General features: G+C 48.6%; 1 protein-coding gene across 1 annotated transcript in view; it reads left to right on the plus strand.

Moving 5' to 3' along the window:
• Positions 1-17,546, plus strand: part of LOC121002531 (collagen alpha-1(XXI) chain-like) — a 124,024-nt gene that overhangs the window by 69,020 nt on the left and 37,458 nt on the right. The window contains exons 13-14 of the mRNA XM_040433976.1: positions 4,564-4,617; positions 6,798-6,851. Of these exons, the coding sequence (XP_040289910.1) occupies positions 4,564-4,617; positions 6,798-6,851 (108 nt within the window). The remainder of the gene's footprint in view (positions 1-4,563; positions 4,618-6,797; positions 6,852-17,546) is intronic.

The following is a 17,546-nucleotide window of genomic DNA, read 5'->3' on the forward strand; positions in this document are numbered from 1 at the left end:
CGGCAATCCCTAACTTGGAGTAAGTGCAGGGATGACAGACAGACAAACAACAGAACGTGAACGGACCGAGTCAATACCAGGAAAGCTGCAAAGTACAAATGGAGCAAGCAGAGAATTGTCAGGAGAAGCCGGGGTCATAAATACCAGGAGAGCAGAGAAGTACAAGAGGAGTCCTAAGAGAGTAGTCAGGTGGGAGCCGAGGTCACAATACCAGGACGGATGCGCAGTACAGGAGGATCAGGCAAAAGGATGGTCAAGGAACAGGATCAGGTAAGTATTCAGCAGTCCAACAAATACCAGGAACCTAGAAATTAACAGGCAACCTGTAGCCAGCAGGCTGCCTGTATTTATAGTGGGGAGTGAGGGTCATGTGACGTGGCCAGCGTCACATGACCGACAGACCAACCAGTCGAGCACCGAGTGATCAGCTCGGCGCTCAAGGCAGACTTAGGAGCAAGGAGCCACCCAGCTAGTAAAGCCGCCCTGGGAATGAGGTCAAACACAGAACCTCATTCCAAAAGCTAAGCAACAGTTCTGCGGGCAATGGGGGACCGAGTGCACCTTCGGAACCCCGTGACAGAAGCTGAACCTGGCAGAATAAAACTTGGTATTCACACTACTTCTGATAATAAATTCTCCACAAAATGTATGTTTTTACTTCTCTTCTTGGCCCCTACTTAGTGCTGTCAGCAGTTTAGCACGATCGAAGCTGAGTTAGCGGAGAGAACCTTTTTTAATGGAGAAGTGCAGTTGTAGAGATAGGGGTATGGATAGGGGTGGTGCCAGCTTATCTAATGACAGGCCACAGAGAAGGAACTTGCATTAGTACAGTTGGGATGTGAAGAAGTCATTTAGCAACATTTTACTATTGGCATTGGTGTGTCACGATGGGGAGTGGGGAAAAACCCCCACCGTACAATGTCTGAAATTAGGGAAAGCCACTAGGCCTGGAAGGCAAGCCATGATAAGGGAGAAGGTCACCTCCTATCACCACCCTCATCCTATCCCTGACCTCCTAACTGCATGAGCGAACCCAGATGGTAGGAGGGCTCATGCACTGGAACCTGGGCCCTACTGACCCTAAAGGTCCTTGCAATATGGAAGTCAGGAATAAGAGACAGACTATTCATCCACAACACGGATAAATCGGAGTCTCCCACAGGACTAGTAACAAGGAGGAGACAGCAAGTAACAACAGAACGGCAGGTAAGTGTCCTGTGGCCAGATGACCACAGACAACAGAACGACAAGATCACTTACCGGAAGCCACAGCTTGCTGTCTTGTAGTTCCCCCTCCGGGGAACCCCAGGGACCCCCTTTCAGAGGTACAACAAACAGGACATGTCTAGCAACCATGCGGGATCATCCACACCATAGACAAACCACACATGGAACAATGGGGAAGGGTAGACATAGGCAAGGACCTCGATGTCCCTCAAGGTCAGGACAGCTGGAAATACCCAGAAAGGAACATTGCATCCAGCCCCAATAAAGGCTTAAGTGAGTCTGACCTCAGGCTCTCAACACCAAGACTATAAGAGCCAAGAGGCGACACCCAGCTCCACCTAGCACACACCTTAACCCCGTGCTCACCAAAACTGAAGGGAAACAGCCTTAAAGGGAAAGCGCACGCACATGCATAAACACTAACACGTTGCCACCAGCAACCATCATGCGCGGCGAAAGTGTCACGGCAAACTACCACCAAGCCGTGACAGGGTGAGAAAGGAGAGACGGAACAGTGTCACGAGTGTGTGAACCTGATAGTTTAGAAGGAGCACATATAGGAATGTGACAGATAGATAAATTGTCAGAGACAGATAGATAGAAATATATCAGAAACAGCATACAGTTACAGTGTAATGGTGAATTTAGAGGTTTAGACAATCGTTTAGGTGATTAATGACATGATTGCATTTAGTGATTTAAGGCCGATGACAGAAAAGCATTTTCATGCAGAGATTATTGTCTACAAATCGGTTCGCATGTGGTTGTTTACTTGCTTCATCGAGGATTGTTCACTGTATTTAGGCAGCAATAATTTATGTAACATACGCCTATTTTTACATCACTCACATCATCAACAGATCACACGATGTACCTTTACATTACCTCAGTTCAATAACGACAACCAATTGAATGAGTTTACAAGCGATGAACGAGCATTTTCAGTACAATCGTCACTTTATACATTTACACTACACAATTATCATCCAACATGAATCAAGAGCATTTGAATTGTAGAGATCATCTATTTGTCTAAATGCGCCATAACAGTTGGCTTGCGTATTGCTGAGTGCTGTATATGCATGTTGGCTCAGTGGTTAGCACTGGTGCCTTGCAGCACTGGGGTCCTAGGTTCAAATCCAACCAAGGACAACATCTGCATGGAGTTTGTATGTTCTCCCCGGTTTGCTAATGTCTGTAAAGCGCTGTGGAATATAGTAGCGCTATATAAATGAATAAAGACATATTTTTCATTTTCTCCATTAGCTGCCTTGGATAAAAAAAAATATGTTATGTTATAATCCCAACTATATTATCCTCTTATTACTTCAAATAATGTTATGTATACAGTACAGACCAAAAGTTTGGACACACCTTCTCATTCAAAGAGTTTTCTTTATTTTCATGACTGTGAAAATTGTAGATTCACACTGAAGGCATCAAAACTATGAATTAACACATGTGGAATTATATACATAACAAACAAGTGTGAAACAACTGAAAATATGTCATATTCTAGGTTCTTCAAAGTAGCCACCTTTTGCTTTGATTACTGCTTTGCCCACTCTTGGCATTCTCTTGATGAGCTTCAAGAGGTAGTCCCCTGAAATGGTTTTCACTTCACAGGTGTGCCCTGCCAGGTTTAATAAGTGGGATTTCTTGCCTTATAAATGGGGTTGGGACCATCAGTTGCGTTGAGGAGAAGTCAGGTGGATACACAGCTGATAGTCCTACTGAATAGACTGTTAGAATTTGTATTATGGCAAGAAAAAAGCAGCTAAGTAAAGAAAAACGAGTGGCCATCATTACTTTAAGAAATGAAGGTTAGTCAGTCAGCCGAAAAATTGGGAAAACTTTGAAAGTAAGGGCTATTTGACCATGAAGGAGAGTGATGGGGTGCTGCGCCAGATGACCTGGCCTCCACAGTCACCGGACCTGAACCCAATCGAGATGGTTTGGGGTTAGCTGGACCGCAGAGTGAAGGCAAAAGGGCCAACAAGTGCTAAGCATCTCTGGGAACTCCTTCAAGACTGTTGGAAGACCATTTCAGGGGACTACCTCTTGAAGCTCATCAAGAGAATGCCAAGAGTGTGCAAAGCAGTAATCAAAGCAAAAGGTGGCTACTTTGAAGAACCTAGAATATGACATATTTTCAGTTGTTTCACACTTGTTTGTTATGTATATAATTCCACATGTGTTAATTCATAGTTTTGATGCCTTCATAGTCATGAAAATAAAGAAAACTCTTTGAATGAGAAGGTGTGTCCAAACTTTTGGTCTGTACTGTATGTTTTACTAATATATATATGTATATATATATATATATATATATATATATATATATATATATATATATATATATGGTGGGCCATTTATATGGATACACCTTAATAAAATGGGAATGTTGGTGATATTAACTTCCTGTTTCTGGCACATTAGTATATGTGAGGGGGGAAACTTTTCAAGATGGGTGGTGACCATGGTGGCCATTTTGAAGTCGGCCATTTTGAATCCAACTTTTGTTTTTTCAATAGGAAGAGTGTCATGTGACACATTAAACTTATTGGGAATTTCACAAGAAAAACAATGGTGTGCTTGGTTTTAACATAACTTTATTCTTTCATGAGTTATTTACAAGTTTCTGACCACTTATAAAATGTGTTCAATGTGCTGCCCATTGTGTTGGATTGTCAATGCAACCCTCTTCTCCCACTCTTCACACACTGATAGCAACACCGCAGGAGAAATGCTAGCACAGGCTTCCAGTATCCGTAGTTTCAGGTGCTGCACATCTCGTATCTTCACAGCATAGACGATTGCCTTCAGATGATACGAGATGTGCAGCACCTGAAACTACGGATACTGGAAGCCTGTGCTAGCATTTCTCCTGCGGTGTTGCTATCAGTGTGTGAAGAGTGGGAAAAGAGGGTTGCATTGACAATCCAACACAATGGGCAGCATTGAACACATTTTATAAATGGTCAGAAACTTGTAAATAACTCATGAAAGAATAAAGTTACGTTAAAACCAAGCACACCATTGTTTTTCTTGTGAAATTCCCAATAAGTTTGATGTGTCACATGACCCTCTTCCTATTGAAAAAACAAAAGTTGGATTCAAAATGGCCGACTTCAAAATGGCCGCCATGGTCACCACCCATCTTGAAAAGTTTCCGCCCTCACATATACTAATGTGCCACAAACAGGAAGTTAATATCACCAACCATTCCCATTTTATTAAGGTGTATCCATATAAATGGCCCACCCTGTATATATGAAAACTGCTCTCAGAGAAAGCATATCTGGTCATATTTTCTTTTTAAATTTTCATTTGTAGGGCAGTAAAGGGGAAAGGGGAACAGTTGGCCCTTCAGGACCTCATGGACCTCCAGTAAGTAGTATTCTTGAATCCTATAAGTTATGTAGAAATACCTAACCTGGAATTCATAGTAAATTAATTAGCATTAACCTTCAGTTTTATACATCTTTAAAATAGTGAGAAAGTAGCTGTAAAATGTATATTTCAATTCAATTTTACTTCACTGACACTAAGTGAGATTAATGGACCAGGGCGATTTTTTGCTTTTTTCCTCCCTGTCTTCAATGAGCCATAGCTTTTTTACTTTTTTGTTTTAAATTTCCATTCACGTAGACGTAGAGGGCTTCATTTTGTGCGGGACAAGTTATATTTTATAATGGCACCATTTAGGTTACTGCTACATGGCGATAGCAAGAAGCAGAAAAGTCACGCAACACAAAAATATGTGCGACTTGTCTGCAAATTGCTGTCGCATGACTATATAAGAACTGTGATTTGGCTGTGAAAACACAGCCAAGTCGCAAGCAAATCACAGACGAGTCGTGTGTCATGTGTGACTTACATTACAGTCACATACGACGCAAAATCCTGCATGTCTGGATTTTTGCGACTGACATTTACAAACATTACATGAAAAGTCACGCAACTTTCTTTTCATGTGACACGTCACCATGTAGTCATAGCCTTAATTTACCATAGCTTGGAATCGTAGGGTAAAGTTGCGGGAAAAACGCAATTTGCCATGATTTTTGGGGTATTAAAAATGACATGACAACCTTATTCTGCAGGTCAGTACAATTATGGCAATACCAAATTTATAAAGTTTTTATTATGTTTTACTAGTTTAAAAAAATTAAAATCTTTAAAAAAGGAAACATTTCTTTTCAACGTCATATTCTGACACTCATAACATTTTCATATTTCTTTCTACAGAGCTGTTTCAGTTTTTTCGGGCAACACTTTAGATCTTATTGGCACCATTTTGTGGCATATACTACTTTTTTATCATTTTTTGTAAAAAAAAATTCCATTAAGACTTTCACCGTCCATGATAAATATATATTTTTTCTATAGCTCTGACATTGTTGCATGCAGCGATACCTATTATATTTATTGGTTTATGTTTATTGTTTATTTTTATATGGAAATGAGTGATTTTAATTTTTTTTTTGTGTTTTTTATATTTTTAAAAACTTAAAACACATTTTTTTGTCTCTTTAGGGGACTTATGTGATATTCTGATGGCTTATAACACAGACCGCAATAGAACACAACTGCAGTCTATGGGATTTTGACAAGCTTTCTATTAAGGCAGGTTACTATGGCAGGCTTGGTAGCCTTCACAATGCTACAGGCTGCCATAGTAATCAATCAGAACCTCATGATTTTGCCATGGTGGCTCCAATTATAAGCCAGAGGGCTCCCCTCTGTCTAACCCTGCCTATATGACTGTAATCAGAGTCATCTCCAATCCTGGTTATTGCCTCCAGGTGTCAGCTATATTACACAGCCAGTACATGCTGTGCATGGAATGGGATCACTTTTTGAGCCTCTAACACCTTGGATGTACAGTTACGCCCAGGTGCAGGAAGGGGTTAAAAGCTATTTATGTCAGGAGAGATTAAAGTAAGCATACCCGCAAATAGTCTAGTACAGAACTGGAGGGTTAAAATAATGCCTACCTTATTTCTCATTGAGATTCTTCTTACAGTGAAGCTGATCTATGAATAAAATCAATGAGCAGGTAGGGTTGGACCAGGGTTCAATGGGTCTATCAAAGGAAATGATTCTGAGGGCTCATATTCCAGCTATACGGAATATCCTCGTGTCCACTTTTCATTCCATTGTAAACTAATGCTGTTATATTTGCACATATAGATAATTTCATCCATACGTAACTATTATTCCTCAAACATTTGGGGCTCAAATACCATGAGATCCAACCCAAAGCCAGTTTTCAGTCATTATAGTGTTCTGAACTTCATTAGAATGTTTAGAGGCACAACAAAATAAAAAACTTTTTCACACACAGAGCCGTGACATGACACAGTGCTGAATCCATCAGATGATGGTCACAACACCAACTAATCTCATTGGCTTTTTTTATCATAGTTTCTTATTTTGACGTCAAATGTAATGGAACTGCCAATGGAGGCACTGAATGTAGCCTAATATTTCACAAAGGCACAAAACAGCAGTAGTAATAACAATTAGAGGAATAACATAAGTAAGCAATCTATTTCTGGTTTTAGGGCGAATCGGGATTACCAGGAAGAAATGGTGTACCAGGTCTAGTAGGGTCAAAGGTGAGTAATTTCATGTCATACGATCTATGCAATTATTAGCATACTAGACATTAAGCCCGTTACAATAACGGGCGCTAGAACAGTAGTGCATAAACATTAATAGGAACAGTCTATATTAAATGGAACTGGCACTGACTGGTGGCTGAGACTGGTGGCTGGCTGTGGCTGGTGGCCAAGACTGTTAGCTGTGGCTGAGACTGCTGGCACTGTGACTGGTGGCTGTGGCTAGTGGCACTGACTGATGGCTGGCACTGTCTGGTGTCTGAGACTTCTGGCACTGTGACTGGTGGCTGTGGCTGGTGGCACTGACTGATGGCTGAGATAGCTGGCACTGACTGGTGGTGCTGAGACTGCTGGCAGTGACTGGTGCTGAGCATGCTGTGGCTGAGAGTGTGATGCACGAACAGTAATGGCAGTGCTCCAACGTGGTTAGCACACCATAACCTGCAAGTGGCGGCAGTGATTGGCCAACGCGCAGGTGTGGGCGGCGTGTGGAGTGCCATGTGTTGATTGGATGGCGAGCCGCGCATGCGCAGTTCAATTATCGGCACACACGCACGGACATGCAGCCCTGAGCACTCACACAGGGATTCTATGTTATATACCTCCCTCCTTTCCCTAAAGTATCTCCTATATAATAAAAGCCCTCTGTGCCTGTGATGTGTCCGTGTGTGTGTGCCAATGTTAAATGCGCATGCGCGGTGCAACCTATCAGCACACATGCCGCCCACAGCGCGCCGACCAATGAGGACAGGGCGCCTCACACGCTGCCCACACCTGCGTGCCGCCCAATCACCGCCGCTGGCGTAGGCGGGATCAGCACTGGGGACCCATCCTTATTGGCAGTACACCCAGCACAATCTCTTTTCTATGGCGCCTCTTACACCCGACACTGGCTGGGATCACACTTTGTGAGGGGCACGGAGTCCAGGATACTGCAGCTCCTCACTGACTCATCCCTGCAGTCCTCCTGGTTACACAATAAGAGAGCCCGAGGCTTGGAGGAAGGAGGGTCCGTAGCCCGAAACCTCCCCCAGGGCGCAGCTACAGTCACGGGACACTCCCACAGCGGGGACCGCACCGGGGCATCGGGAGTCTCTCACTGCGGCCGACCAATCTCCGCCCCTGCAGCGAGCAGGAGAGATCATTAGCTCCAGAGTCGGGTACTGGGGGGGAGCCCTGACAGTGCAGCACACAGAGCCCCCTCCCCCAAGTTATGTGACCCTTTATTTCCGGACAGCTCTACACGCCGGGCGCGCTCCCCCCTGTACAAGCCGGGCACGCCGGTATGGGCAGTGCAGGCGGTGTCCGTACATGTGCGCTGATTGGCCGGCGCGCCGCGCATGCGCATTTAACATCGGCACACACGCACGGACACAGCGCAGGCACAGAGCGCTTTTATTATATAGTAGAAGATAGATTATTATGAGGTGTAGATTATAATATGTGATCAGTGCAGGTTCCTCTATGTGATGTCAGCGGTCACAGCGCCTATAGATTATTGTATAGAGCGGAGCCACAGTTGGCGGCCGGGCAGTGACAGGGCTGAGGGCAGTGGAGTCATGTAGAGACACTGGGGGAGTGGGCTCCATGAGGAGGGAGGACAGAGAGGAGGGGTCTCCGGGCTCCACACCTCTTTCCTCAGCAGCGGTTTCCCTCTCACACAGCGTGCACCCCCGCACCTTCCATGCTGCGGTCAGTGGTGCGGTGATTACATGAGCTCGGCTCCTGCAGTGTCCTCCTCTTCCTTGTTCCCGCTCACCAAATCCTCCATTCCTCTGTCAGCCCTCCGACCTGCTCGCTGGCGCTATGCTGTGGGCGGTGCAGCCACGCGTGGTGCGCTGCGATTCTATTGGCCGGCGCACACGCACGGACAGAAATATTTACCCCTTCCTTTCTAGTTTCCTCTTGAATGCCTCTTCAAAAAATAGGCACATCCTCTGGCAGACCATGCAACTAAAGTGAAATCTACTGCTGGGAGCTGACATAGATTTCAGTCTTCAATTATGCCCAAAAACTGGCGTAAAAGAAGGTAAATATGTGCACCCTTCTTGGGAAAGTGGCGAGCATAGAAACACCACTTGTGCATAAATTTAGGTGCAATGGTGTGTAAATAGTCACAAACAAAAGGTTTTTATGCCAGAAAAATGGTGTGGGGGAAATGATAAATTCCCCAAACTGGGTATTAACCACTTTACACCCCTAGGAATATTTCAGGAATGCTATCACTGATTTTTTACAAGTATAATTAGCAAAAGAAATATAATTGCATGATTTTCCTAACTTGTGACGTAAAGTCATGATTTTATTAAGGACACGGAGGCGAGTATTGCTATCTCTTTCTTTACTTCAAACATAGCAGCAAAGAACAAACATTTCAATCAAAATAATAACCATGGTAACCAACCCCTCCCCACTGGCCCAGCATAACAGTCCTGGTCTCTGTCAACTCCTCCTCTTTCTTTGATGATGACATTCTTCTGGAACTCTGAACGTGAAAACAAAACACTCCAGCCCCATAACTAGAACCGAATGGCAATTCTGTAACTGAAGAGTGATGCTGGAGAGTCAAACAAAATCAGCAGGCGGAAAACGGCATGTTCACCCTAAGAAAAAAGAGAGACAAGAAAAAGGTAGAAAACGTCCTTGTAATGAATTGAAACAATTCAGCAGTCCATGGTAAAGTGCATACAGTAAAATAACGAGGTAATAATAACCATCCAAACACAGAGACACCATCAGTAATCAATCTCCCAAATCTAGGGGGGGTAACCAAAAAAGGGGGGGGCAATACTCGCCTCCTTTACGTCACAAGTTAGGAAAATCATGCAATTTTATTACATGACACAGAGGCTCCTATTGCAAGTTCAAAGCTGACCTACTACAGAGGAAAAAACATGAACTGCAGGCCGAAAATAAAACTCCCTAAATGTAGATACACGTAACCAATCAGCTAGTCTCATAATGTCCTCCAAACGCGCCCCTGCCACAGCCATAGAGGTCGCCGAAGCTCCTCTAGCAGAATGTGCCGTGAAAACCGAAGTATCCACTGTAACAGAACTCCTAGCACCCCGACCGGGTACCTCCGTTGAATGAATGCTCCTAGTGCTTTCCGAGGACTCCAAGCACTCCACTTGACACCGTATGCACTGCAGACCCCACGAACCGCCGAAGCTTGGTTGAGGTCTCACCGTCTCCTACCCACCCTGGACCTACAACAAGGCTCCAGGCTCCAGTGGGTGAACCTCTCCTACATCCAGAGAGCAGGAACCAGGAACAAGCTCTTACAAGAGCTAGTAGTAAAGCCAGGGGAGTATAGCAAATCTCCCAGCGTATAGCAATCCCTAGCGTCGATCAGTTACCCAAACATCAGCCTCAACATGATGAAGGATAAAACAGGAACACTTTATTGAGGGCTACCCGCCCGTATTTATGCAGGTCCCCATCTGGTGGACACGCCCCTAGGGGACCAGAATGAAGACCGTGACACAGGACAGATATGCAGCACTGCAGGACACACAGAGACAACACATCTCCACAATGCATCATGGTTTCCTCCTCTCTGCCCTGGAGACACCCGAGGAGCAATCCAATTATCTCTCAAGACAAAGGGAAATCACCAATACACATGTGGGGACAACAGAACAGAGATCACCATTTAAACATACAATGTCACAACCCTTTTCAATACACAGACATCCAACATCCCAAAATGGCACGAATTAGACCAGGAGTTCAAGCCAGTTCAAGTCCTCTGTGAACAAATGAGGCCTGGCTAATGAGAGGGCCCATAATCCTGGGGCAAGAGGCCAGCAGCCAGGCCCCTCCAAAACCCAGTGGCGAGGTTGGTTTTGCCACACATCTCCCCTCCCAGGGAAGACTAACCAGATACCTGACCTCGCGGTCAGTACCTGAGTTAGTCTGGCAGTCCACCCACAACCCAATACTGGACCTGTTGAATCTTGTATGTCCCCAGCTGTTGAGTGGGCAGCTGCCTCTCCTTGCTTCCTTGTTGCTCTCTAGCTTGGAGCTGCAGGTACTTGGTGGGCAGAGGCCGACTGCACTCTGCCCCGATGCCAGCTCTTCCGCTGGGGTAGCCTGTGGGAAGTCCAGCTCTGGAGAAGAGGATAGGGGAAGGCAGAGGCTGACTGCGCTCTGCCCAGATGCCAGCTCTTCTGCTGGGGTAGCCTGTGGGGAGTCAGGCTCTGGAGAAGAGGATAGGGGAGGGCAGAGGCTGACTGCGCCCTGCCCAGATGCCAGCTCTTCTGCTGGGGTAGCCTGTGGGGAGTCAGGCTCTGGATAAGAGGATAGGGGAGGGCAGAGGCCAACTGCGCTCTGCCCAGATGCCAGCTCTTCCGCTGGGCTAGCCTGTGGGAAGTCTGGCTCTGGAGAAGAGGATAGGGGAGGGCAGAGGCCGACTGCGCTCTGCCCAGATGCCAGCGCTTCCGCTGGGGTAGCCTGTGGGATGTCCGGCTCTGGAGAAGAGGATAGGGGAGGGCAGAGGCTGACTGCGCTCTGCCCAGATGCCAGCTCTTCCTCTGGGGTAGCCTGTGGGAAGTCTGGCTCTGGAGAAGAGGATAGGGGAGGGCAGAGGCCGACTGCGCTCTGCCCAGATGCCAGCGCTTCCGCTGGGGTAGCCTGTGGGATGTCCGGCTCTGGAGAAGAGGATAGGGGAGGGCAGAGGCTGACTGCGCTCTGCCCAGATGCCAGCTCTTCTACTGGGGTAGCCTGTGGGGAGTCAGGCTCTGGATAAGAGGATAGGGGAGGGCAGAGGCCGACTGCGCTCTGCCCAGATGCCAGCGCTTCCGCTGGGGTAGCCTGTGGGATGTCCGGCTCTGGAGAAGAGAATAGGGGAGGGCAGAGGCTGACTGCGCTCTGCCCAGATGCCAGCTCTTCTGCTGGGGTAGCCTGTGGGGAGTCAGGCTCTGGATAAGAGGATAGGGGAGGGCAGAGGCCAACTGCGCTCTGCCCAGATGCCAGCTCTTCCGCTGGGGTAGCCTGTGGGATGTCCGGCTCTGGAGAAGAGGATAGGGGAGGGCAGAGGCTGACTGCGCTCTGCCCAGATGCCAGCTCTTCTACTGGGGTAGCCTGTGGGGAGTCAGGCTCTGGATAAGAGGATAGGGGAGGGCAGAGGCCGACTGCGCTCTGCCCAGATGCCAGCGCTTCCGCTGGGGTAGCCTGTGGGATGTCCGGCTCTGGAGAAGAGGATAGGGGAGGGCAGAGGCTGACTGCGCTCTGCCCAGATGCCAGCTCTTCTACTGGGATGTGGTCAGGGAATCCTCTCCCCAGGACCTTGTTGCAGATCGGCTGTGGAGAGGAGGAATCGCTTACCTCCTCCTCCTGGCATTCCTGCAGGGTTGGGGGGGGGGGATCTGAACCGGCCGTCCAGCATCTCTGTAGGGCCGGTGGAGAGACCTCGGTCCCATCTCCACCTGCCATCGGGAGGTCTTCCCAGAACCAGTCGATGAAGTTCCCTACTTTGGGAGTTGGTAGGGAAGCAGGGGGTATCGCCGGCAAGTCTTCCCAGTTGCAGGAGGGCAGATCTGGCTCTGCTTGTCGAGTAGGTTGGGGATGAATGGAGCTGAGAAGGTGTTGGTAGGTCTGCTCCAGCTCCCACTCCCTTGTTACCAGGTGGGTCATGTCTTTGCTCACCTCCCTCCCGTCAGCATAAACATGCATGCCCATCCGGTAGTCGTAGATATCCCAAAACCTAGACTCCTCCGTGCTGCCAAGATCAATGTCCTCCTCCAAGGCATCCCATAGTAACCCCGGTCCATCAAACTCCTCACCCTCGGGTCTGTCGTGCTCAGTCATCCAGGGGTAAGCGTCCTCTAGCCAAAGCTCCTTACATACCAGGTTCTGGAGCTCTGTTACCCAGTCATCCAGGGGCTGCTCTCCCAAGAGACCCATCCGCATTGCCACACGCTTCTGTAGCCGCTGCTCATAACTGGGGAGACTCTCACCTCGCCGCCGCTGGGCATTTTCCAGGGCATCATACCAGACTTCATTTCTGTATGCATCCCTGTAGTCTGCGGCTGCCTCCTCCTCCTCATCATAGAACGCTGTCCGAAGACTAGCCGATTCCATCCTGCTGTAGCCAGGGGCGCTGTACGGATACTAGCGTTGCCCTCAATTTAGTAAATCAACGAACGGTGTCTCCGAGCTGCTTCTCCTCACACTAGGACGCCATCCCACTGCTTGCCACCAAAAGTAACGGAACGCCTAGCACCCCGACCGGGTACCTCCGTTGATAGTTGCTCCTAGTGCTTTCCGAGGACTCCAAGCACTCCACTTGACACCGTACGCACTGCAGACCCCATGAACCGCCGAAGCTTGGTTGAGGTCTCACCGTCTCCTACCCACCCTGGACCTACGACAAGGCTCCAGGCTCCAGTGGGTGAACCTCTCCTACATCCAGAGAGCAGGAACCAGGAACAAGCTCTTACAAGAGCTAGTAGTAAAGCCAGGGGAGTATAGCAAATCTCCCAGCATATAGCAATCCCCAGTGTCGATCAGTTACCCAAACATCAGCCTCAACATGATGAAGGATAAAACAGGAACACTTTATTGAGGGCCACCTGCCCGTATTTATGCAGGTCCCCATCTGGTGGACACGCCCCTAGGGGACCAGAATGAAGACCGTGACACAGGACAGATATGCAGCACTGCAGGACACACAGAGACAACACATCCCCACAATGCATCATGGTTTCCTCCTCTCTGCCCTGGAGACACCCGAGGAGCAATCCAATTATCTCTCAAGACAAAGGGAAATCACCAATACACATGTGGGGACAACAGAACAGAGATCACCATTTAAACATACAATGTCACAACCCTTTTCAATACACAGACATCCAACATCCCAAAAAAGACCAGGAGTTCAAGCCAGTTCAAGTCCTCTGTGAACAAATGAGGCCTGGCTGATGAGAGGGCCCATAATCCTGGGGCAAGACGCCAGCAGCCAGGCCCCTCCAAAACCCAGTGGCGAGGTCTGTTTCGCCACATCCACTCCCACCAATTACATGACCCACTTTACCCAACGGGCCAGAGTGACCGTTGTGACAGGATGGAAGGGCCGGCGGTACGACAGAAAAAGCTGTGGACAGGCAGGGGAGCGATGAGGATCTGTACGAACCTCATATTCCCTGAGACAGGCCACTGGGCAAAGAGCAGGAACATTCGGGAAACTAGTATAAGAGACAGACCTAATGTTGGTCTTGGTGCGCCGCGTGATGTTAAACACGACACCCTCAGGAGTAAACGAGCGAGCGTCATGATCCATGGCGCGGACATCTGAGACTCTCTTGCAAGAGATTAAGCAAAATAAAGAGACCAGTTTAGCAGAAAGCTGACGAAGAGAAAGGTCTGCATTAGATGGCCATGAGGAGAACAAGGACAGTACAGAGGAAACATCCCAGGTAGAGGAGAAACGAGGTCTGGGAGGACGAGAAAGGCGGGAACCTCTGAGAAGACGGCAAACCAGAGGTTGCTGACCCGCCGGGCACCCATCAAACCCTTGGTGAGAGGCAGAACGATATAAGTTGATCGTGTGGTACGCCTTACCCTCATCGAAGAGTGATGTAAGAAATTAGAGAACCTCCGTCACAGGAGCTGTAATGGGATCCAGGTGCCTAGCCAAGCACCAACCAGCCCAGGATTTCCAGGCTGCTCGATAAGACCGTCTGGTCCCGGGCGCCCATGCCTCGTCCAATAGGCGTCTAGTTGACTCCGAAATTCCAGCGACGTCCCAAGGTTCCCCGAAATTCTGCAAGCCAGGAGCCGAAGGGAGTCTTCGAGAACGAGAGGGTGGCCCAGACCTGACGGATCCAGAAGGAGGTCCGGAAATACTGGTAGAAGTAGAGGGCATTGGATCAGGCCCTCCAGAAGCTGGGGAAACCACGATTGGGTGGTCCAAAACGGGACTATGAGTACGAGATCCGCACCCTGATGGCGGATCTGAGTCAGAACACGGGGAATCATAGCAAATGGAGGGAAAGCATAAGAGAGGTGGCCGGACCAGTCTTGTAGAAACGCATCGACCGCCTCCGCGTCTGGATCCGGACGCCAGCTGTAGAACCGTGGGAGTTGGGCGTTCAAACGGGACGTGAAGAGGTCCATATGGAAAGGGCCCCAATGGGAAGATATGGATGAGAAAACTGTGCTGTCTAACCTCCAATCGCTGGTATCCGACAAAAAATGTGAGCTCCAGTCCGCGTGGGTATTGTGGAGACCCGGAAGATACTCTGCCAACACGGTGATCTCTCTGGCCAGACAAAACGTCCAGAAGTCTCGAGCCAAGTGGGACAGAGTTGAGGAGTATGTGCCTCCCATAGCATTGACGTAACGGACCTCCGAGACATTGTCCATCTGCAGTCTGATGCAACCATTGGTTAAGCCGTTCACGAAACTGCGAACTGTAAACGAACCCGCCAACAGCTCCAAGGCATTGATGTGAAGCCCCGACTCCTCCACGGACCAGCGTCCCCCGGTGGTCACACCATTGCAGTAAGCTCCCCAGCCCAGTAGGCTGGCGTCCAACTCTATGGTGAAATCCAGACAAGGAGTGAAAATCGCTTTCCCGTTCCAAGCCTCCAAGTTATGGACCCACCATGTCAACTCTTCTCTGGTTTCCACGTCCAAGGTGATCAAATCCGTGTAAGATACCCCCGACCGAAGATGGGCAATCTTGAGGCGCTGCATACCTCGATAGTGCAGCGGAGCTGGGAAGACTGCCTGGATGGACGACGAGAGGAGCCCTATGATGCGGGCTAAATGTCGTAAGGAGACCTGAGGAAGGGAGAGGGCGTGGAGAAGCTCCTTGCGGATGGCACGAACCTTGGAGAGCGGGAGGCTGAGGGTCTCCGTGGTAGAATCGATAGTGAAACCCAAGAATTCAATGGATTGGGTAGGAGTAAGAGACGACTTCTCCAAGTTGAGGAGGAACCCTAATCGAGTCAACAGCTCCATGGACCAGTGCAGATGAGTAAGCAGGACGGCAGCATCCTGGGCCATGATGAGGATATCGTCCAGATAAATAATCAGGCGAATCCCCCGACTGCGGAGACAGGATATGACTGGACGCAGAAGCTTGGTGAAGCACCAAGGGGCTGAAGAGAGCCCGAAGGGTAGACATGTAACCTCCACTCCTGCATGTTCCAGAGGAAACGAAGGAGATCCCTGGACGACTCGGCAACCGGTACTGTCAGGTAGGCATCTTTCAGGTCTAGTTTGACCATCCAATCCCCGTGGAGGAGCATATCCCTGAGGAGGTGAATGCCATCCATCTTGAAGTGTTGATATATGAAAGAAAGGCGTTTAGTGCCCGGAGGTTGATCACGGGTCGCATCTGGCCTCCTTTTTTGGCCACTAGGAACATACTGCTGACGATGCCCCCGGAAGAAGAGGGAGCCCGCTCTATGGCGTCTTTCTGATACAGTGTTGACAACTCTTGGTGTAACAACAGGCGCTGAGGGGTCGGGAGGACCACAGGATGTGGGGAAGGGATCTGGACCTGGGAACAAACCAGCTCTATGTGAAACCCCTGGACGGTAGAAAGAACCCATGGGTCGGTGGTGATGGTTAACCAGACATGGGAAAAAAGACGGAGCCTGCCCCCCACCCAATGAACCAAAGAAGACGACGGGATCCGACTTACTGAATGGACGTCTGGAAGAAGATCCTCTGGCTCCACGGGATCGCCATGAAGAACTGCGGGTGGGAAAGAAGGCGGGCGGCTGCCGGAATTCTTGGTTGGAGGGTAGATAGCTTAGGCTCAATTTTGAAGAGGATTGCCTTACGCCTCTCGATAGAGAGCGAGGTATTTACGTTGCCCGTGATACACATAGCACGTTGTACCCATCCCCGGAGCTCCTCCGGATCCCCCATGGTATTCTGGCAGGGCAGAGTGCTGGATGTAGGCAGGGCATGGAGGCAGGGCAGAGTGCTGTATGTAGAGTGCGATCACATTTGCATTTTCCGTTTGTATATGTATTTCGCCATAGTGATATGCACCTACATACGGGTTGTGCTGACTCAACCCCCCACATTTTTTTTTTGTAGTATATATTGGAGGCATAGCGATCTCCTTTGAGTCATGCACACCTGACCAGTCAATCTGTCCTGGAGGCTGGTTTTAAAGTCAGTATAAAACTGAGTCTGCTTATAAAGAACCTACCAGTAGCCATTTGGCTCCAGGAGAAGTATATGGTGGGCTCAGCATGCATGTTGGTACTTGCATCCCTGGATCCGATGAAAGCTGTACCGGACGGGGTTAAAAGCAGAGTGTGCTTGGCTTGCATGCTGACCTGCATTCCCTGGACTTTGTGTGGCTGTCATGGCCCATAAACAGGTAGGAACTAGTGTTAGGGACCACTCAAATGAGGCGACCTTGACGCGGTGAGTGGCTTATTACGCTTTGGCCAAAATGTACACCAATGTCTCATCCAGCATGGAGGCAGGGCAGAGTGCTGGATGTAGAGTGCGATCACATTTGCATTTTCCTATTCTGGGATCTGGCTGACTCTGCCAGTTCAAACATCTTAGTCAGTGGGCCCAAAAGGTCCAATAATTTGTCCTGACAGGACTTTAAGGCCGATTCAAGGCCGTTCCTAGGATTCCAGCCCGATTTCGAAAAACTGACACATCTTTGGGTCTACTACGGGCGTCTCACAGACCTTGTTGGGGACAATAGGT

Source organism: Bufo bufo, chromosome 5, assembly GCF_905171765.1.
Source record: "Bufo bufo chromosome 5, aBufBuf1.1, whole genome shotgun sequence".
Classification (NCBI taxonomy): Eukaryota; Metazoa; Chordata; class Amphibia; order Anura; family Bufonidae; genus Bufo; species Bufo bufo.